The following is a 22,880-nucleotide window of genomic DNA, read 5'->3' on the forward strand; positions in this document are numbered from 1 at the left end:
ACCAAAGAGAGATCTTAGTATATTTGATCTAAGGAACAATAAAAAATAATAAAATCAAGAAGGTAAAAAATATATTCGATTGCAATAAGGAATATACGATTAACAAAAGAGATCACCATGATGTTAACAACTGACTGATAAAGATCTCATTGTTCAAAACAAATCAACTTCAAAATTATGAAATTGAAGCTATAAATGATGATTTATTTGACTTTTTCTAATCTCATTAGTATCTAGATTTTATAAAAAAATATTATTGGAGATAAAAGATTATGATGAAAGCTTTCCTTATTTCATTATTATCTAGATTTTATATATAAAAAATTAATTCACCAGGAAAATAAGAGATGGCTTTAATGCTTGAAACTCTAAAACTATCTAACAAGTAGAAAATATCACAAAATAAGTTCTTCAAACCAAGGTCTGTCGTACCGGATCGTACCATCCGGTACGGGCGGTACATACCAGTCCGACAGGCCAACGGTACGCAGACCGCCCTGTACCGGTCCGCACTATAACAGTAGCACTGTAGCATTGTAGCAGTGCACTATAGTAGTGCTATAATGCTCGGTACACCTGAGTGTACCGAGCGGTACCGAGTCCGGATCGAAACGTCGATACGATATGATACGACAGACCTTGCTTCAAACATCAAGGGATAGTGGAGTCATATATTTCATCCATAAAGCTGGAGTTATGAGGCAGCTTTAAGCCCTCAAATAATGCTAATGCTTGTGTCATTATTGGGCTTGAGGTAATGTAGCTGCTACCTCCCATCCATAGGCATTCATTTGAGACATTATTTATTATAAATTTAATACCAATAGAATAGGTAGAGATGGAGAAGAAAATGATCCATCGATTTCAAGGGAACATGAAATATTCATGTCTTACTTATGGGGGCTGCTTTATCCATATTTGTCCAAATCATGGCCTTCGGAAAGTCAGAGTGCTTAGAAAAATAGGAGGGTAGAAATTGGAATGAAAAGTCGATTCTAGATTGGATTCCAAATAATCTGAGGGAAAAAAACAATAAAGTCAAAGAGAATATGTTTAGAACAATCCAAATGAAAGTGAGAAACATGACATGACATGAATCCGATTGACGACCAAATCGAAAGTGTCTTTATTGAAATTAAGTGGGATGTAGATATTGAAATCAAATGATGAGAGGGGTGAAAAAGAGACTCCAAGACAAATAAATTATATTAAGGATGATATCAGAGACTAAGTCACATAATTCTTCTTCATCTCATTAGTAGGTTGGCCATTTATTAATAGGTATACATACTGTCTTCCCAACTCGATATAGTAAAACTATTAGAAATAAGATTCTAAAAGTCATCTTTTAGATGAGAGGACATTCTTATAATGGATTGATTTAAAAGAGTAAGTAAGAGGCATTGAATTTAGAGGTTGATTTCAAAAGGCTCGAAGCTATTATTATATTTCTAAAAAAAAAGATTTTTTTAACTCGGAAAACGTTTTTTCTATTGAGGATGGGGATATGTCACTTAGCAGAAATAAATTTTTTTGATAAAAATTATGTTATCCTAACTTAAAATGTATATTTTTTTTGGACTGTGAAAGGAGTCATTCCAAAAGAAAATCTGTGTATGTATAGATCAAGAATTATGATTAGCACTAAAAACAAGAAGAATTAAGATGGGAGAGCTTTGTGCCTCTTTGAAAAAAGAGGATGATTTTATTTCTATTGATAACTTTAATAATTAGTCATTTTACATTGTTGATGAACATGATTTTGGTTGTGATGCCACTAATATAGCAAGTGAAAACATAAATTTTATTATTAGAGTGAATAATTTTGTTCATGTTGGTAGCATAAAGAAGGTATGTAGAAAAGGAGATTGCAAAATAAGTTGATAGATGAGGTGTAGAAGAAGTTGCTGATGTTAAAATGAAAAGAACTGTTTTTCAAGATTCGAAATTAAAAAAAAAAAAATCTTAATCGATAATTCCAACAGCTTGATTTTTTATTTGAAGATTTGTTTAAAATTAGTTCGAGACAAATCACAATTTTATAATTGATTAAAATAAATAAGATATATGGATCAAAAATTATAAAATTGACTATTATAGATTGCATGATTCAAACTTACTTTTATTTTATTTTATTTTAGGATATAATATTCAAATTCGTGAATAAATTATGATACGAATCCTCCTTATCTTAGTTGAAGACAATGAATTGGACTCCTCCCCTATAAATAAGAAGCTAATGTAACATATTAGATTCAACAATACAAGAAGAGAAAGAAGAACTGAGGTAGAATCATGAAGGGCCAAAAGATCCATGATTTTGTAAGTTATTATAATTAATGTGTTTTTTTTTTATTTTTATCTTTTTTTAATCATAATAACTGTTATTACAAAACCACAAATCTCTTTAATCAAAATATATTTTATGCTTTTACATAATATATTTTTTTTTCTCTTTTCAAAAATTCATCCAACCTATTATCTCACTAGTCGACGACATATCGATTCGATAAACAATTCAGTGATCGAAGAGCTCATCGATCCAATATTTGGTATCTTTTTAAGATTATGATGTTAGAGCTAGCCCGATAATTTTGGCAACCCAAAAAAGATAATAAAATAGAAATAATAAAAGCGACAAGAACATCAGATTTACGTGGTTCGGTCAATTGACCTACATCCACAGACGAAGGAGGAGCAAATCACTACTATAAAAGAGGGACTATTACAAATGAAGATGTTCTTAGGCCATAAAACACGAAACTACTAAACAAGAAAAACCTAAAGCAAACAATTAGGTTTTCTTGTGGTGCATCTAACTTCAAAGCCCAGGCCCTTATTTATAGTTTAAGTAGGAGATACCAAACTTGATTTTTCTGATATAGGATTATGTGGGACTTGCCAAACTAACAAATCTCCACCTTGGCATGTCCCAATAAAACTTACTCCACCTTCTTCACAAAAGCCCCAATGGGCAATCACCAACAATGAATACCAAACAAGTCCAAGCATTGATTGAACTTGTAAACCGAAAGATGCTTCATAAGCATATCAGCTGGATTGTCCTTCATATGAATTTTTTGAATAAGGACATTTCCCTCAACAATAGTAGCTCATTTGCATCCAACAATTTTCTTACTCAAAGGTGGCTTCACAAGATCCCAAGTTCTATTTTGATGGAGAGATTATATTTCTTCATTCATCGCAATCAACCACTTAGCGAAATTATCATAAGAAACTGCATCTGAGTAGGCACCAACTTCATTTGTTTCTTCTACAACAAACAAAGTATATGCAACTAAATTTACATATCTTATGTAGTCGAATATCTCTCCGTGGTCTATTCTTGGTTATGAAATATTATTTTTCCTCTGGATCATCTGCGTCAGTTGACTCGAGACCATCTACTGGCATTCTTTGAGTAGAAGAGTTCGACTTAAAAGAATCTGAACTACCAATCTCAAGCTCCACCTGCTTTGCGCACTATCATTTGTACAACTAGTAGATTCTTCTTTGGAAGATAACATAGGCAATTCATCAAAAGTAACATCTCTACTGATTACAAATTTTGGGGATTTGGGATTAGAACACCATAATCTATATCCTTTCACCCTAGAAGCATACCCAAGGAAAATGTACTTTTTCGCTCGAGACTCTAATTTTTCTTCATTTACATGTATATATGCTGGACAGCAAAAAATTTTTAAATCAGAGTAATCAGTAGGAGTACCTGACCAAACTTCCTCCGGAGTTTTAAAGTTTAGTGCTGCAGAAGGAGCGCGGTTGACAATGTAACAGGCCATATTAATCGCCTCTACCCAAAAGTGCTAGTCATAGGTGCTGAACAAGCTAATCACATGAGTGATGGCACGTGTGACTTGATACAGAATCTTTTTGCTTATTATATTTTAGCGTATATCACTTTATAACTAGTGCATAAATGCATACATATATTGTGATGTCCTTGGATTTGTGCAATGGGAATTGGATCGTGATGAGATCACGATAATGAGATCGATTCACCTTTAAACACATATCCTGAATAATCCCGGTCATAGGTTACTCGAGAGGGACATCGTGATAACCAGACATACTGGTGTGCTGTATACCCGTCCATATGATGGATGCAGCTGGTCTCATAGCTGCTCGTGTAGGGACACTAGGGATACAGTACAGGTGCTTATTGGAGAATGAGTTCACTGATTGATCCGCTTACGGAATGCTGGATGGTTAATGATGCCTTATTGTCATACAGTGATTCCGTAGTCCTAGTGGTGTATCTGGTCCTTAGACTTGAGACACCAAGGATGTCCTGTATGAGTGCTCCACTCTTTGATACCAGACTTATAGGTTTGGCTGTCCCAGATCTAGTACAGCTGGTCATTGGGAGTGGTAGTCGACCTTACGAGGGCTATTGAGTGTCGATAGAGGATCATCCACTCTCGGCGTCATGAGAGGAATATTCCATGTGTTCTTGCTCAGACAAATCACTGGCTAGGGTCATTCAGGTTGAGAGAGAAAGAGTTCTCTGGGAGAATCCGATTAGAGCGAGACTCGAGTAGAAACCGTATGGGTCTGACAACACCATGCTCGATATACGGTCTCTGGGATATTAGATGGATGAGGGACTATAGGTACACGGTAACTAAGGACAGACAGGTCCAATGGATTGGATTCCCCTGTATCGTCTGGGGACTACGGCGTAGTGGCCTAGTACGTCCGTAGTCGATGAGTCGAGTGAATTATTACAGAGATAATAATTCACTGAGTTAGAAGGAGTTCTAACAGGTATGACTCACGGCCAGCTCGATATTGGGCCTAGAGGGTCACACATATATGGTAGGCATTGCGATGAGTAGAGGTTCGGATATGAGATATCCGACGGAGCCCTTATCTTATTGGATGCAGATCCAATACCCACTAGGGGAGGACCCATTAGGGTTTGACAGGGGACCTTTATAAATAGGAGGGATTCAGAGCCTCATAGGCTAGAGAGCTTTTGCTTGCCTTTCCTATTATCCTCTCCCTCTCCACCTCAGAGTAGGCCTGGAGTTTTGAGGAGCGTCGTCGCAACCCTGCTGTGTGGATCACCGCTAGAGAGGAGGACGCTTGATCTCCTTCACCCTCTCCTAAGGATCTGCAAGGAAACAGGGATATACGATCTCCCTAGGTAACACAATCGATTCTATATGCAGTTTCATGTTTCGCAGATTTTTGCATACCAATCTTCGCACGACGATGAACATCTCTTTGGGAATCGGAGATTTTGTTTTTCTTGTTCTTCCGCTGCGCATGTGATGTCACCCCCAGGATTTCCCAACAAAAAGTCCTTTGTCAACCCTGCATTTGAGACCATATACCTTGCTCTCTCCAAGAGTGTTATGTTCATACGTTCAGCCACACCATTTTGTTGAGGCGTCATCCTAACAGTGTGATGCCGAACAATTCCTTCATTTTTGCAGAATTCATCAAAGTCACTTTCACAAAATTTCATGCCATTATCTATTCGAAGCCACTTAATCTGTTTACCTGTTTGCTTCTCTATCAAAGTCTTCCATTATTTAAAGGTTAGAAAAATATCATTTGTATGCTTTAAAAAATAAACCCAAACTTTTCTGGAATAATCGTCAATAAAAGTCAATATATACCTAGCACCACCCTTAGACTGAACACGAGTTGGACCCCAAAGGTTTGAATGAATATAGTCAAGAGTACCTTTCGTTTTGTGAACTGTCGGAGAATTGATGCTGACTCTTTTCCGCTTTCCAAAAATGCAGTGTTCACAAAAATCCAGTGGCCCAGTACTCTGTCCGCAAAGAAGACCCTTTTTGCTCAATATGCTCAAACCTTTTTCGCTCATATACCCCAAACGCATATATCATAATTTGGTGATGTCAGAATCAGACAATGATGATGACGAGACTGCAACTGAGCCTGTGACAGTAGTTCCCTGCAAAATATACAAACTACCAAACCTATAAGCTTTCATAACAACAAGGGCACTTCTAGAAACATTCATAACTCCACCTTCAGCTGCGTATTTACACCCAGGGGCCTCTAGAGTGCCTAAAGAGATAAGATTCTTTTTTAAATAAGGAACATGTCTAACATTAGTGAGCGTCCTCACAATACCATCATGCATTTTAATTCGGATTGTGTCTCTACCAACAGCATCACACGCGGCATTATTACCCATCAAAACAATTCCACCATTACAAGATTAATATGTGAAAAACAAATCTCTATTATGACACATATGATAAGAACAACCCGAATCTAAAATCCATTCATTTTTAGACCTCGTCCTGTCATCAATAGCAAAGAAAATATTTTCAACATTCTCATCAGCTGCTACACTAGCTTCAGCGGACTCAGTAGTTTTCTCAATAATTTTTCCCTTTTGCTTTAATTTATTTTTTAATTTAAAGTAATCAGCCTTAATAAGCTCCATTTTATAATAATATCTACACTCCAAATTTTTATGTCTGGATTTAGATCTAGATTTAGATCTACTACTGTCAAATTCCCTTTTATCTGTTCTACCCCTGACAACCAGACCCTCAGCCTGATTCCCTCTACTTTCCCCAGTGATATCCCTATCTATCTACTCCTTAGATTTTAGTGCAGATTTAATTTCCTAATACGAAATTATTTCTTTTCCATAAATTATAGTATCACGGAAATACTTAAAGAATTGGGGAAGAGAATACAAAAATAATAGGGCCTTGTCCTCGTCATCAATTTTCGCATCTATATTCTCCAAATTCATAACTAAGGAATCAAATTTATCAAGATGTGAGAGCATAGATGTACCTTCAGTCATCCGAAGCATATATAAACTCTGCTTCAAGTAGAGACGATTGTCCACTGTCCTCTTCATATACAAGGCTTTAAGTTTGTCCCACATGCTCTTAGACGTAGTCTCCATAGCTACCTCCCGTAAAACCTCGTCAGAGAGATTTAGAATAATGCTTGATCGGGCCTTCTTATCTATACCCGCAAGATCTTCCTTTGACGTACCATCTGGAATGTTCTCAGCTCCCTATAGTGCCAAATCAACTCCATCTTGAACCAGAATGGCCTCCATATTGAGTTTCCACATGCCGAAGTTGACATTTCTGTCGAATTTCTCGACAACAATCTTTGTTATTGTCATTGTTACCAAAAGATCCCGAAACCAGCTCTGATACCAGCTTGTTAGAGCTAACCCCAGGAAATCTACCAAAGGGTAATTTGGTAACCCAAAAAAAAAAGACAATAAAGCAGAAAAATAAAAGAAGACAAGAACACCGGATTTACGTGGTTTGGTCAATTGACCTACATCCATGGACGAAGGAAGAGCAAATCACTACTATAAAAGGTACAATTACAAATGCCTTAAAAAGATGTTCCTAGGCCAGAAAACATGAAACTACTAAACAAGAAAAACCTAAAGCAAACAATTAGGTTTTCTTATGATGCATCTGACTTCAAAACCCAAACCCTTATTTATAGTTTAAACAGGAGATACCAAACTTGATTTTCCTGATGTGGGACTACGTGAGACTTGTCAAACTAACATATGATACAAACAGTTCAATGTCCAATTTACTATATTAGTATCACATTATTCATCTCAATTGTTCAAACTCAAGGAGTGTTTGGATTCGGTGGACAAGAATCACACAATCTACTGATATCTATATTCATCAATGTAGCCATGATCAGACTTACCCAAGGAAGCTTCACTTGATCTTTTATATCTTATGATCCCACTGGTTGTCATGCAGATTTCAATGGAACAGCAATGTCTTGGTTGCCCAGAACTGATCCATTGTAGCCATTGGAGATGTCTCCATTGCGACTGTCATCGTCTGAAACGGCCGCATCAACATGATGAGCTGCACTGCGACAAGTTGAACCTCCCAGCTCCGAGGAACGACCAGGCCGGCCTTTTTGGGCGGCGGATCGAGTGCTCTGAGGGAAGGGGGAGGTCCCGCGGATGCCACCCGTGCTTTGTTTGATGTCCTACAACAAGGTAGCAAGAGCTCAGTGAGCCTCATTCATGCAGCAGATCTGCTAGCGGAAGGAGCTCACCGTGGTGTTCTTGAGAGCTGGCTTCGTGGCTCGCCGGGCTGCGGTCTCCAATGCCGTGATCACCTTATGGTTCGACCGAGCGTTCGATGTGTTCTCTTGAAGCCTGCCTCTGCTGACGAGGGGCGAGGAAGACTGCGTCGACGCTGTTCCTGGTCGTCGTTGCCTGCCGGTGGATATGGCACGCTCAGGCGGCTTCGTTTGTGTTTGAGCTCGGCCTCGTGGTGCCGGGGAGGTGCTTCGGATGTTTGCAGAGGCTACCGCGGCTGCTGCTGCTGATGCACGACGAGTAGGAGTCGATGGCCGGGAGTTGGTTCGAGTTGCGGCTGCGGCGGTCGAGCTGGTGCTCGGAGCAATGGAGCCGATCTGAGGTCGAACAGTTGGCGAAGAAGGCCTACTATTCTGTGAAGACCGTGATGGGGATGATCGAGAGGGCGTGAACGGAGTCATCTTTGTGTTCGACCGATGGCCGGGCGTCGAAGGCTTGGAAGTGACGGAGGCTGTGCTGGTGTTGAGGAGTGCTGTTTGCCTGCTGTTAGAGAAATGGGTGAAGGATGAGTGTGCGTTGGGCATGGAAGGCCGCATTGCTGAGCTACTTCTTGCAGGCTTAGCAGAGTTGTCTTTCTCTGACTGAGACACAGATAACTGCAGGACAAATCATTTTAATTCAAAGACAACTGAACAACAACAAGAAATTATATATGGATCTTTTTATCATCACAAGATAATTTTCTGATTAAATTAAAAGGATTTAAATTTTACTTTATAGTTTTTAATATATTTTTTCTTACACCACTAATACTAATTATATATTGACAGGTCAATGAACAAAGTTCATATAATCTTAAACGATATATCTAATTATTTTCTCTAATCTTTTCTACTAACTTTGCGCATCCATTTTTATATTCCGACACGCATCGATACCTAACGATCACCTTACAATTTTTTATTCTAATTAAAAAATACAACTAGAGATTGTAGATAATTAGGCTTAGGAAATTTAGGTGTATGAATTATAGGAGATGTTCAGGAAATTTGGAAAAAGTTTGCATGTTAAGATCATAATTCTTCAGATAAAAAGGTGGAAAAGAAAAGGAACTCACCTTTGATGCTTTTCCAGTGGAAACAGATCTAGCATTGGATCTGCTCCTTGGTGTCACCTTGGATGTTTGCTTGTCAGAGTAGGAAGAAACAGGAGTTCCAGGAGGAGTGAGAAGCCTGTCAATTCTTAGTTTCAGTGGTAAATGGGTTCAACTTGAAACTTAAAAGCAATGTAGAACTCTCTGCATCATTTATATACACGAGATGTATTATCAGATCTTGAAATTATTAGCTATAGCAGAATGGATCTTGTTTGTTGTGCACTGTGAAAAGTTGGCTGAGTGCAATTTTACAGTGACCAAAAGGGAGTGGCTTAAGCTACACAGTCCATGGAAGATATACTGAAGACTGTTCCTGAATTTTCTTAGATTCACTTTTACATTAGAAATGAAGATTTGGTAGAGAAATGTTAATTTGTTTTTCTTGTGGTTCAGCTTCTTTGTCCCCATTGTTGGATTTACTGCCTATATTTTTCTAAAATTCTAGATATAACATGCTGTTGCTGCAAAAATCATACCAGCTTATCTGCTGAAGTGAAATGTGTGATTGTGGATCACAACACACATTTGCAGAAGCTACAAATTGGACTCTACAATTTAGGAAAGAAACTACAATTCTTGGGATTAATAAGCAGTATGAATTTGATAAGAAAGTGTAGATGTCAAAAGTCTTGTATCTAAAACCTCTGCAGATCCAAAGAAACTAAGATTTAGATGAAGGAAAAAAGCATATCATATCCAGTTTCATTTGATCTCTCAGTGCAAGAAGAAGACATACATCTAAATGGTGAACATAGTTTGAACAAGGCTCGGCTTATGGTTATGTTACCAATCATAATCATGCTTTCCAACCTCAGCAGATAGCAGGTCATCCATTCTGCTCTTTGCTAAGGATTCCATCTCTTTCCTTTCTTCGGCAGCTGATACTCTGCAACAATCACCACAGCAATCCTTCTTCAGATGACCCTGCAGCGGAGCTTAAACATCACTTGGTGCTTTAAATCCCCATCGACTAGAAAAAATACATCATAGATTTACCAAAGTTAAGAAGAAAGCCAGTAAATCCAGTTCGATCTCAGATTGAAGGTATTCAAAGAGAAAACAAGATCCTCACCTTCCTTCAGTCCTCCTCCAACCAGTGTACCAAATGTGACTCGAAAGCCTCAGCTGCACATCTAAATTCTATCCTCTCCGACACCAGAAGGCTCTACAGAAAGAGAAATAAGACTGTGAAGGAGGGAAGGGAGGAGCATTAAATGGATCAGAGGAGAACCTGTGAGAGTGGATATTAACTGATTCCTATGCCAGTTAGGGCTCTTTCTCAAAGTTTTACCGCTTTCTTTTGCTTTGTTTAATGCTGACAAAAAACAACATGATGAGTGTGAGTTGATCTTTCTTTGTTGATTTTTCTCTTGGTTCATTTAATGGCACATCATTTGTTCTTTAATGACATGTAAATATAAAGAGCTTATTCAATCTATAATGTCTAGATTGACCAATTATCTCTTATTTTCTCTCTACATTCATCTTCACTGTTGAAACTTGAGGCCTTTCAGAATGATAGATATCCAAAATATCTGACACAAGTAACTCCTGTTAAGAGACTGAAAGGAATCCTTAACTGAAGGACAAAGCTCTTTTCATTGCATGAATTATGTAGGACAAATGTTATGTCTGACTGTGAAAGAATTCTGAGTGTCCTAATTGCCTGAATTTTGTAGCCAAAAAAAGTTTTGGACTGAGCAATACAAAGGACCAAAATTCATAATTATAGGCCTTCGTATCCGAGTATTTATTGATAACCATTTTGGGTTCCGTTATATGGATCTTTTACCGTCATCGAGTTGATAACGACGAGCTACACGAAATAATTTAGCTGGCGGATGTATCCTTCCATTAATTTCAGAAAAAGAAAGAAGCTTGAATCAACTAAAATTCTACTACACTTTTGGTTGTTTCAGTCAGTGTGGCCTCATTGAGAATCTCAAATGTGCAGACATGACAAAGGCAACTGCAGAGTTCCTCCACAAGTTGGGGTATCAGATCTGGAACACAACACCAGCTCATATGGTGTTCTTGGGATCAAAAAGGAACTGAAGTAACTTTTGATGCAATGGGTAAAGAACTGATGCTAGTCCTGAAGGACAATAAATGATGAGAATGTGGGCACAGCACTTGTGTGGTTCAAACCCCCTGATGATACTTTCCAAGCCATCTTCTTATGTGATTGGGGGAGCTACCTCAGGTCTCAGGTCTCTGGTTCATCAGACAAATTCATGTGCCATGTCTGATGTCTCCATCTCTAAGCGTCCTTATTGTGTGAATAATTTGGATTTTGGACTGGACTACTGATGCTGTGTCGTAAGCCAATCTAAGCTCATCTTAGTTAGGACTACTGGTCCTCCACTCAACAGTTGATCCAAGCTTGATCATGGTGGCCATGTCTCTTTTGGATGAGCTACATCGATCGATCGGATGCTTGTAGGCAGCTTCCTGATTGTAAATCCTCTGCCGAATTCGGGACTCGTTTGTGGTTCTACTGATCAGACTCTCTGCTTATTTCAATATCTGATCGCATTGCAGGAAACATAATACTTCAAACGGAGTTGATCTCATCTGTATCTACAAGAAACATCAGCTCTTTTGGATCTTTGTTTCAGACAACAAATATGCACTCTCACTCCCAAAAAGAAGGATTGCTTGGTGTTTTCGGATCAACATGCTACAATTAAAACATTGCAGAAACTGTTCTTGACCAATATTTTCCTCTTCTTTGATGTAACAATGTTCACACATCAATTCAAATTATGGAGAGAGAAAGCAACTCTTAGGTAAAGACATTGTTAGTCTGATGCTTTGGATCATTGATTGTACAATTCTGGTGCCATCAAGGTTGTATGCAGGATGAAAGTATGTCTGTCAAGAACCAATACAACCTCTATCTGAAAGGAAAAGACATGCTTCATTCAGATCAGCACTGCAGTCTGCAACTTGTGAACAAGGAGGCATGGGGAACCCTTGTTTCTTTGCCACCATCAAGGATGGGATCACAGTGATAGAATGTGACCACCCACCCCTTCTTTTGGTTGCCACTGCCACAAGATCCAGGACTTGTGATCTCAAACAAGTCATAGATAAAGATGAGTTCTCTTCAGTGTTAAAGAGCACAAAATGGTTGTTCATGAGCTGTCATAGATAGCATTACAAGTCAGTTGATAAACATAGGATGACACCATCTCATCTTATCATATCAAATTCTATCTGGTTTGATTGGAACTCTACTGCCTCATCTTAGGTAGGTTACTTAGAACTGAGACAGGAAAGGTAGAATGCACATGGCAAGAAGACTCCCACACCTGTTCAAAATGTTTCTTTGTTCATTGTATATGACAAGGTTTCACAGACCAATAGAGAAAAAGGAAAGAAGAAGGCAAATGAAACTTGATCTATTTCCTTCCACATGGAAATAAGCCTCATTCAAATCTCATATCCTATCATGTGTTCATCTCTGTGTATGACAATTTTCCCCAGAAGAAGCCAAAAAGAAGGAAGATTGAAGGAAGGCAGCTACATGGAACAATGTTCAAGTCTGTTCACTACACATGGACAAGAAGGACATTGGCTTTAGACAAATAAAGCTCTCAAGTCAACTAAAAGCTTGAAGTTTGATTTCAAAAAATTAAATAAATGTAGCCAAATAACTTTTGTTTTTAAGAAGAAGAAGAAGAAGAAGAAGAAGATTGAGTATGATCATTAATTTAGTAGTAGATTATCAGACTTAAAAATATTAATTAATAAATATATCTTGACTACTGATAGCATAGTATTATTATGTATGATTCCATCCTGTCTTTGCTACTATGTATGGAGATGAATTCAAATGAAACACTAAGAAATCCACCTTATAAATCAAAAAAAATTTAAATGCTTTTATTGTCATGCATTACATTAAACTCTTAATCTAAAAATATGTGATTGTTTGAGGTGATGATGGAATTGAGGTCTGAATTCTCTTATTAGAAAAATTCTAACTCGGCTTAATTCTTAAGTAAATATGTCATATGATAATACTTTTTTTTATTTTATTTTTTTCATTGCTACCCATTATACATATGGCTAAAATTATTATTAATCATAAATTCACAATCTCATCACTATATAATTAACCTTTGTAAGTTTATTGGCACTCCTTGTGTCTCTTAATAATTCATTCATTTAACTAATAGTGTCAGAGTTCAATCGAAATGAGATGACTAATCTATTAATTTTATCGAGTATAAATTATTAATTTAAAATATTTAAATTAAAATTAATAATAGTTCTTCGCTTATGAAACTAAATTAGATTGCAGGAATAAAGATGATAACAAATTAAATTTTTGTTCGATATTATCCAATGAGATTTAAAGATCATTCAATGAGATTTGAGATGAATTGACCCGTTAATCCCACCAGTGATCCATTGACCCAACCCATTGACTCTTATTGACTAGTAGTATCTATGATCGAGTCTCTCTCACAAAATACTCAGTTTTGACTGTTGACTCGACTCGTGTTGTAGCTGCCAATCCAAAGTCAGAAATTACGGCATGGAAGTCACACCGAAAGTTTCCATCTGATGCGTCGAGGAAATATTATGAAATGAGGAAAATAATAATAATAATCATTCTCATCTTTCATGATAATTCATTTTAAATACTCTAAAAAAAAATCTTTGAATAGCAATCACAATTTGATAATAACTACGTAATTAATGATCCGTAATTTGTTTATAAGATATTTTCTCTTTCTTTTTTTTGTCTTTATATTGTTTTCCTTATTACAATGTGTTGGAATGGGTGATGTGTCATAATCATTATAATATGATATTGTACTTAAAGTGCTTATTCCGAGTTATTTCCAATTTTCCAAGAGTTATTTGGTCAACACCAATCTTTGCTTTCTGATGTTTTTCTCCTTTTAGTCTAATCATTTATCGGACAACATAATATTTTTTGTGAATTTTCAAAGAAAATGACATCTAATTTATAACAATCATTATTTTCTTTTATTTCTTGCTTTGAATCTGACAAAAAAAGGATCCATACCGATGGTGAATATTTGTTCTCCACGGTGGGATATTAGAAGCTTATATTATAGTCAATGAAGTCAAAGTCTTTGTAGGTATTTGCAGGAGTCAAGCTGCAAGATGACAGGTAGACGCATTCATATAGAAGACATTGACGTGAAATGTGGGTAAGAGGATTCACATAGCTTGATTACTATATAATTCTTGCTTGACCTAACAATGGAGGAAATGTATAAATGAACACAGTTTGGATTTTTTTTTTCTTTTTATCTGAAAAGAAAATGTTATGATAAGATCCATATGGAGACAAGAAATGTGATTTTTTTAAGGTTTTTTTTCGTTAAGGTAACATATATAATATAGATAGATGAAAAAAATAATTAATTATCAATAATGAAAATGATATCTTTAGTTAATTAAAAAATTAATCTTTTATTTATAATTTCTAATAAGATCTACGTCTCCTTATACTATTAACATTAATTATTTGAGAATATCTCTCTCATATATGTTTTAGTAATACTAAAAAATTCTAAGAAAACTTGTAGAAAATATTTTTTTATCAAATAATTAAATTATATATTTTTTCATATTCCTAGCTATTTTTTATGAAAAAAACTAATATTCTTTTTTTTTAGATAATATATTGAAGCATAACCTCAATTTGGACTAATTAAATATTATCCTTTTGTAATTAGTTATTTTTAGTATCCCGATCTTTATACTTTCAAATATTATATTGAGTTCGTTATATTTACAAACAAAAGTTAAATATTTAACCCGTTGCTCTAACAAAATATCTCTTTCTCTTTTAATTTTAAATTTTATAAAATTAATTTTTTAACCTTTATAGGGATCTCAATTCGCTTTTGTAAATATATGGATCGTAATATAACTTTCAAAATTATCTATAGCTAATTACAAGAGTTAATTAGCTCCCTTAATTTTCCAAACACAGACAGATAATTATTGGTCCGAATAAGAGAAAATTTTTATTTTTTTATATTTTATTCAATTAATATATCGATCCAATAGATTATCGAAATTTTAAGAAACCTTGAAATAAAAACTTACTCTTAGGGTGATACTAAAGTTAGACTCACAGCATTCAAAGTCAAGCAACGTTGGCATGCACACAGCGGTCACTCTCAATGCTCACCTCACCTTATCAAGGGGCTTCATGGCGACTTCCCCATTTTCCATTCCCACCAACCTCTGCTGCACCACCGCCATGAAGCCATGCCTGAGCTCCGACATGGCGGCGGAAGAAAGCTACTGCCTGAGCTGGCGGGTCGCCGTGGAGGCCAACAATGCCCGCGGCTGGCGTACGGTGCCGTCGGAGTGCGTATGCCACGTCGAGAGCTACATGCTCGGAGGTCAGTACGAGAGCGACGTCGACGCCGTGGTCGGAAACGTCACGGCTTACCTCGACGGCGTCTTCGCGGCTGACGACGACAAGGACGTGTGGCTCCTCGACGTGGACGACACCTGCCTTTCCAACCTTCCTTACTACAGGGGGAAGCACTTTGGGTGATGCATCTTCGACTCCTCTTCTTCTTGCTCTTGTATGAGTCTGCTGACGAACAGAGCTTCGCTCTCTCTCTCTCTGTGTGTATGATCTCAGGGGAGACGCTTTTGATTCCACGGCATTTAGGAATTGGATTCTGAGAGGAGATTGTCCTGCAATCCCTGCAGTCCTCAGGCTTTATGAGAAGCTGACGGGAAGAGGATTCCAAGTCTTTCTTGTCACTGGGAGGGATGAAGAGGTCTTGGGCTCATCCACAGCTGAGAACTTGGCTGCTCAAGGATTTGTTGGGCATCAGAGGCTGATCATGAGGTGATGTAGAATGTATTTTTCTTCATTGTTTTGATCTTTTGGATACAACATTTAGATAAAGACAGACCTTTGAGAGAAATTGATCAGATCCAAAGAAAAATAACAAGTGTATAACAGAGTGCAAATTTTTTTCTTTTCTTTCCTTTTTAGGGACTAACTTTCTGGGAGAAGACAAATCAAAATAGGTTAAGTACATTAATCTTTTTTTTGTGTCCATTGATTTCTCATATATTTAGTTAAGAGTATTTAATTTTTTAATTTTTTTTTTACAAAAATATTCTCGTATCATTTCATCTTTTCTAACTATAAAACACTCGTCGGTTTTTCACAAATTCATACTGTTGTAAACCTCTATCGAGATTCATGAAAAAAAATAAAATGATTTTCCTGCTCAAATAGTTCTCTAATGAAATATAATAAAAATATTTTATTTTTATAGATAAATAATAGTCCTTATTATTTGAATATTTAGGATATAAATAACTCTTATTCTTACGAGCTCCTCAATTATCATACCCTATAAGATCTTTTAAGAAATCCACTTATATTTGTCATTATTGAGTTTCAAGTGAAATCTTTCATTAAAAATATTTAAAATTTTACTTATATTTTCTAATAATATTTTTTAAAATTTTCATATTACAATTTGACACTATTAATAATAATTTTTTAAAATTTTATCGGTCTAATTAGTCCGTATTCATATCATCTTAAATAATTTTTTTTTTACATCCTAAAATAGTTTTAGGACAATATCTTTTCCTTGTTTTTGGAAAAGACACTGGTCCTCATTATTAGAACATTCAGGATATAAATAACTCTTATTGTGACAAGTTCCTCAGTTGCATGAGATCTTTGCAGTGGTCCCAGATACAGAGGACAGGATGCAGTGGCCTTCAAGTCAGCTATCAGAAGGCAGCTGGTGGCAGAGGGATACAGGATCAGAGGAAATGTTGGAGATCAATGGAGTGATCTTTTGGGAGATTGCGTTGGGGATCGCACATTTAAGATTCCAAATCCCATGTACTTTGTCCCATGAAATATTTTGCTGTTTCGATTCAACAAGTTCCAACTCCAAGAGCTTGGCTGCTTGAATTATCTTGGGAATGTAAGTGGGGATTAGATGAACAAATTGCAGAGTAGAGATTTGGAATTAGACCAAATGCACTGATCAATATTTTGGATCTTAAAAGATCATGTCAGACATCCAAATTGCCAGATTAATTTCACAGTCTGAAAAGATGTACCAAACTTTTGTAATTAGGCAGCAGATCCTTCGAAAGTGCCTCAGATAATCTAAGAGTCTATAGAACATGTAAATGGGATTTAAAAGCAGATAAAACAAATAGCTGCCTAATGGGTCATAGCAGATTGTGAAACCACAAATTACATTATCAAGCCAAAATGTATAATGTAGTCGACTAATCAACAAAATTAACCATATCCAGTTTACCCAAACCAACTATGTTTCAAACAAAATGATAAAAATCTGTGTTTCAATTCTCTTTCAACATACAAAAATATTCTGATTACACTTTCAAAATGAACATAAGATCAGTGACAGATACAAAAAATTACAAGTTGGAGCATGAAGAGATGGACAATGGAAAAATAAATCACTGGATCTTGGCTATGGATACACTTTATTTGCATGATGATCACTTCACAATATTTTCTCACCAAATCACCAGAGAAATACAACTTGATGCACATGAACAGAAAGGGTATTATCTCATAATCTCACCTCTTCAGTCTTATGGCCAAGTGGTCGGCCAATTAGGACCTGATAAATATAAGAGCCAATAAAAGGACTAGACAAGTTCGTTGAATGTTATTAGGCTTCAGAAGCAATAAAAGCCATTATGCCAATGACAGGGAACAGAAAGCCTGCCTTCAACTTCCCTAGAGAAAAAATTTGTGTATTATGGAAATCTAGTTCTCTGAATGCGGCATGCCGCTATTCTTATGCTTGAAAATTTCACAACAAAATATGTAAAGCCACAAGTTCACTCTTCGAACTACAACTGTCCTTGGGCTCACCGGTGCTTGGTATCAGCTGCATCAACTGTTCTTTCTTCCTCTTCGTGCCGCTGCTTTTCTGCCTCGAGTGCTCTTTGTTCCTCTTCTCGCTGTTTTCTTTCTGCCTCCTCCCGCACCCTGATTTCATCTTCTTCGTCCTCCTTCTGATCTAGATCTTCAAATTCCTTCTCTGCAGCCATTGCTTTCACTATGGGATCTCTTAGTTCAGATATCAAACCTCCTCCCACTCTGTATTCCTGCTCGTTGCCCGCAAGGAACAGCCGCTGATCAGGCCCTGAAGCCATTGGTATATCAACTGCAAGTAGCTTCATGTCATACTGCATCATAGATCATTCCAGGTCAAATCCTAAAATAACTAAGATCAGCTAAAGGATGGCAAGCAAATAATCTATCAACAATTTCTTCAATTAAGTGATGCCCACAGCCTTAGCTTATAGATATTCTAGTTTAACACAGAGTAAAAAAAATTGTTTATACACATTAAATGGATCACCTTGGAGAGTGGAGACCACCACCAACCAACCAAATTTAGCACGGTAGCCTAATCAGTAGGTAGACAGGAGAAACTTCTGGCAAAGTAAACAAAAAATCTATTTCTTGTAAAACCTTCGATTATTGAATCATAGTCGATGACTTTTAACTAATTAAAATGCATTTCAGAGAGAATCCATGTGTAAATTTATGCAAGTCATAACATCATAACAAAGACGCATGTAACTAGTCGACATTTTCGTACAATGTTAATAGGATTTGTAATGAAATAAATTATCAACTAATTTCAGTTATAGACAGCTACCTGGCCCTTTTTATTCTTGACCTCGACGCTTACAAGGCCCCTCCTTTCAGATCCTCGGATGGGGAATATCAGAAAACACCGTTTGTCGCCAAACTTCAACTTAAAGTTCTTCAGTTTGGGTCGACCTCCAGACATTACATATGCCCTCACATCCGTCCCAGTTAAAGGGGCACCCATAACCTCAAGAATCCCAGCAGACGTGTTCAGTCTCCTCATTGCTATTCTATATACCTTGTCAGGATTAATAGTGAACCTTGCACGGAAATACATGCCCTTCAGAAAACAAGTAACACTTCAGCATTGAAGAAATACCATTAACAGGAAGTAGCGTGACCATCATGAAGTTACATCACATTATTTCTTAAGGGACATAGAGAAGCCCGAAGGAGTATGTTGCCATTTATACACCAAAATTTATCATGCATATATGTACAATATAACAAGGAAATTTCTCTATTGATCTTTTCAGTTGAATTCATAAAGATTCAGATACAGGAAATATAAGCAACAGAGAATTGTGTCCTTTAGTAGCATTAACACAAAATACACGGGACTAATTAGCATTAACACAAAATGACAAGATAAATTTGTGTCCTTTAGTAGTTATCACAAAGCAATTAAATATAGCTCTACCTGTATCTCTACAGAACCTATAGTAACTTACTGAATGTATGTGATAAGCTCTCATATCAGAACCAATATTTTTATCCTGTCCAGAAGTGTCTACTAGCTTGACAAGCTAGTATCAGGGCAAGCTACTCATCCAACGGTACCGTCCCATCTTAGTTTGGGTCTCGATATAACTGATTATTTCCCAGGGAAATAATCTTTTATTAAGCTGTGAGAAACTTACCATAATTCTATAAATAACAATCACGGGCAATCAAGATCAAGTTATCTCAGAATCCTCCGTTTCTCATCTCTGAGAATTTGAGACAAAACATAAAATGACTACCTTTAACCAAAGGCAGCTGTGCATATCATGAAATATGTTGAACTATTTTCAGCAACAATGACGAGCCTAAGTCCCAACTATTTGAGGCTAGGTCATTTCGCCTTGTTGAACCCCATTTCGAAGGCAATATCACTAACAGCATTAAGATTAAACAAATGAAGTTTTCATGGATTATTTGACTCAACTCACAAAGCCAAACCAGTGTACTTCTAGGTCTTTTGTGGAGATGTCAAAACTATGATAAACATTTTTCACTATCTTATTCCTCAAATTTCTCTGAAAATCATGAGCCATATTATGAAATTTTAGAAAAAAGTTATCGAAAGTAGGATAAGACTTGAAACAAATATATCTAAAAATCAATTTGGTTTTATACATGGAAGATTAACCATATAAGTTATTAAGACAATTAATGAAAAAGTATAGGGAGAAAAAAAAATTATATATGGTTTTATGGACATAGACAAAGTCTACGGTAGGATTCCTAAAGATCTATTATGCTGGTTCTAAGAAAGAAATGTGTATCCACTAATTATATTGATGTTATTAAAGATATGTATGATAATATAGTTACTAGTGTTAGAACTATAGGGAATGTGTCTAATGAATTTCCTATTAGTATAGGATTACACAAAAGATCTGCATTAAATCTCTATCTTTTCACATTGATAATGGATGAAATTATTAGTCACTTACACGATAAACCTCCCATGTATGTTATTTGTTGATGATATTATCTTAGTTGATGAGAGTCTAAGTGGAATTAATTATAAACTTGAGCTACGAAGGCAAGTCTTAGAAACTAAAAGTTTTAGATTAAGTCAGACTACAACTAAATATATAAAAATACAATTTTAATAATTCTAGAAAGAGACAAAAGAATATAGTCAAATTGGATGGACAAGAAGTCTCTTTAAATAAAAACTCTAAGTATCTTAGATCAATTATTCAACAAGATGGAGAGATCGATGAAGATATTATTCATAGAATAAAAATAGGATGATTCAAATGGCGAGGGGCGTCAGGAGTCTTATGTGATTATCGAATACCTTTGAGATTAAGAGAAAGATTCCACAAGACAATTGTGAAACCATTAACACTTTATAGATCTAAGTGTTGGGTAGTTAAGAAATAACATATACAAAAAGTTTATGTTGTCGAGATGAGAATGTTGAGATAGATACGTGGAGTTACCAGGAAAGATAAGAAAATAAATATTTTTATTTGTGAATAACCAGGTATCGCTTCGATAAAGGATAAGATAAGAAAAAATCATTTAAGATGATATAGACATATGTCGAGGAGACTATCAGATGCAATAGTCAGAAGTGAAATAATGAATGTTAGTAGTACAAAGAGAGACAAAAAATATTAAAAAAAAAACTTTAATAGCAACTTTAAATAGAGAATTAAGTATTCTGAACTTATCTAAATATATAGTTTTTTACATATCTCAATGACGATAAAAGATCCATCTAGCCGGTCCTAAATGGTTGAGACTTATGCACAACAACTCCTCAAATTTGTTAAGGTACCGAGATATCTAAATTTTTTCACAAAACATAAACAAATTATATATAGCAAAAAATAATTTCTACAAGTGAAAAATTCTCTTGACCTAAATTTTTGCTCAAATATAAAATGAAATACTCACAGCGAAAGCGACAATGGCAGACGCGAGCGCAAGAAACCCGTACTTAGCCATGCCTTCCGAAAGCCCGACGAAGGTGCTCGCGATCCCAAACATGATCCTCCATAGCGCAAAGCATGCGACCACCGCGCCGGCCCCCACGAGAATCATATAGTTCCTCCTCCAAAACGCATCCATTTGCAATCCGACCGCCTCGCGGTACCGCGAGAACGCCGACGAAACGGCCGACAAGGGCTTATCGACCACCGATTTCCCCACGCCCCCACCAAATACCCTATATTTGCCGAAGTTCAGACTCCTGATGGAGAAGATCTGGGAGCCGTACCCACTTTCGCTGATCCGACCGAGCCCCTTGATCCCGGAACCCAAAGATCGCAGCTTGATGGCAGTTTCGGAGCCCTGACGCCTCGAGTTGCAGTCCAAAGTGAAGAAACGGTTAAAGAAGCGATTCGAGGATGCGGGATCCGGAAGCGGCGAGGGACTCGCGGAGCGGCTGGAGCGAAATGGAGCTGAATTCAAGAACCGCGTCTGACCCCAAGGAATGGGGCTTCGCAGCGAAGGATTCGACGGGAATTCGTGGGAGTAGAGCCTGCGGAAGCCGTTGATGAATCCTTTGTAGGGTTTCGCCATGAGCAAGCTTAAGGAGAACGAGAGAACAAATTAGGGAGAGGGCTTCCGATCGCTTGTTGGCAGCACACTTTTGGTGGGAGACCAAACTGGAAAATGCTTCGATTCCTTTTGTTTTGTTTTGTGTTTTTCTGTTTCTTAAAACATGTTTGATGGACAGCATGTTGGTTACGAAAAATGCTTTTATGATTATTGATATAGTCAAATGATATAATTTATTATAAATTTGTCTATGAGAAGTACTAATTGCAAGCTCTTTTATAATTCATTTTTTTATATAATTTTGTTTTTGTTTTGTTTCTATGGTTTTATTTGATGCTCGTCTTTACTACTAAATTGCCGGAATATGAGAAATTCCTGCCAAGAGTTAATTCACGTAGTAATTTTATCCATGTAAAAGAGACTATTTTCCTAAAATATACTCATATATTAGATATTTCTTAACCGGTATCCTCATTTTATTCTTTTAAAAGTAGTTTTTATTTTCAAAAATCTAAAATAACCCTAAAAAAATGCTATTTTTTATCTTTTTTATTAGTTTTAAATTATTATAGTATTTTCATTTAGCATGTTTATAATATTTTTTTATAATATCTATAGTATTTTCACTAAGGTATTAAAAATATATAAATATTATTAAAAAAATATTACGTAGATCATTACAATATCATATTTTTGTAGTTGATTTCAGATAGAAGTCTATTCAAATCATTTATAGTATTTTTTTAAGT

At 36.3% G+C, this 22,880-nt stretch overlaps 3 protein-coding genes across 8 annotated transcripts; 1 reads left to right on the top strand and 2 right to left on the bottom strand.

Moving 5' to 3' along the window:
* Positions 1-7,569: 7,569 nt before the first annotated feature.
* Positions 7,570-10,437, bottom strand: LOC103999752 (uncharacterized). Of its 6 annotated transcripts, none has more exons than XM_065179041.1 (5): positions 10,291-10,437; positions 10,029-10,188; positions 9,180-9,294; positions 8,077-8,718; positions 7,570-8,007 (listed from the first exon to the last, which is right to left on the bottom strand). In XM_065179041.1, exons 2-5 carry the CDS (start codon positions 10,046-10,048, stop codon positions 7,762-7,764), a joined length of 1,023 nt encoding a protein of 340 aa, XP_065035113.1. In that variant the 5' UTR covers positions 10,049-10,188; positions 10,291-10,437; the 3' UTR covers positions 7,570-7,761. The 6 variants fall into 6 exon arrangements, with proteins under 6 accessions (XP_065035113.1, XP_065035110.1, XP_018674930.2 ...); XM_065179038.1 differs by having other exon boundaries at positions 10,006-10,188; XM_018819385.2 differs by having other exon boundaries at positions 10,029-10,142; positions 10,291-10,430.
* Positions 10,438-15,431: 4,994 nt separating this feature from the next.
* LOC135671209 (acid phosphatase 1-like) lies at positions 15,432-17,243 on the top strand. Its single transcript, XM_065179193.1, has 3 exons — positions 15,432-15,773; positions 15,868-16,080; positions 16,942-17,243. The coding sequence occupies exons 1-3, from the start codon at positions 15,475-15,477 to the stop codon at positions 17,117-17,119; spliced, it is 690 nt and encodes a 229-aa protein (XP_065035265.1). The 5' UTR covers positions 15,432-15,474; the 3' UTR covers positions 17,120-17,243.
* A 549-nt stretch (positions 17,244-17,792) lies between these two features.
* LOC103999719 (uncharacterized) lies at positions 17,793-22,226 on the bottom strand. Its single transcript, XM_009421546.3, has 3 exons — positions 21,526-22,226; positions 18,917-19,189; positions 17,793-18,437 (listed from the first exon to the last, which is right to left on the bottom strand). The coding sequence occupies exons 1-3, from the start codon at positions 22,150-22,152 to the stop codon at positions 18,117-18,119; spliced, it is 1,221 nt and encodes a 406-aa protein (XP_009419821.2). The 5' UTR covers positions 22,153-22,226; the 3' UTR covers positions 17,793-18,116.
* Between the last annotated feature and the right edge of the window lie 654 nt (positions 22,227-22,880).

This window comes from Musa acuminata, unplaced genomic scaffold (genome assembly GCF_036884655.1).
Source record: "Musa acuminata AAA Group cultivar baxijiao unplaced genomic scaffold, Cavendish_Baxijiao_AAA HiC_scaffold_1138, whole genome shotgun sequence".
Lineage (NCBI taxonomy): Eukaryota > Viridiplantae > Streptophyta > Magnoliopsida > Zingiberales > Musaceae > Musa > Musa acuminata.

Coding starts and splice junctions, on each gene's coding strand:
- LOC103999719 (XM_009421546.3), bottom strand. CDS start 22,152: ATGGCGAAACCCTACAAAGGATTCATCAACGGCTTCCGCAGGCTCTAC. Junction 19,190..21,525: donor CTGCCATTGTCGCTTTCGCT/GTGAGTATTTCA, acceptor TGTTTTCTGAAG/GGCATGTATTTCCGTGCAAG. Junction 18,438..18,916: donor TCAAGAATAAAAAGGGCCAG/GTAGCTGTCTAT, acceptor TCTATGATGCAG/TATGACATGAAGCTACTTGC.
- LOC103999752 (XM_065179038.1), bottom strand. CDS start 10,076: ATGGAATCCTTAGCAAAGAGCAGAATGGATGACCTGCTATCTGCTGAG. Junction 8,719..9,179: donor CCACTGGAAAAGCATCAAAG/GTGAGTTCCTTT, acceptor TTTGTCCTGCAG/TTATCTGTGTCTCAGTCAGA. Junction 8,008..8,076: donor CAGCTCTCAAGAACACCACG/GTGAGCTCCTTC, acceptor ACCTTGTTGTAG/GACATCAAACAAAGCACGGG.
- LOC135671209 (XM_065179193.1), top strand. CDS start 15,475: ATGAAGCCATGCCTGAGCTCCGACATGGCGGCGGAAGAAAGCTACTGC. Junction 15,774..15,867: donor TACAGGGGGAAGCACTTTGG/GTGATGCATCTT, acceptor GTATGATCTCAG/GGGAGACGCTTTTGATTCCA. Junction 16,081..16,941: donor CATCAGAGGCTGATCATGAG/GTGATGTAGAAT, acceptor AGATCTTTGCAG/TGGTCCCAGATACAGAGGAC.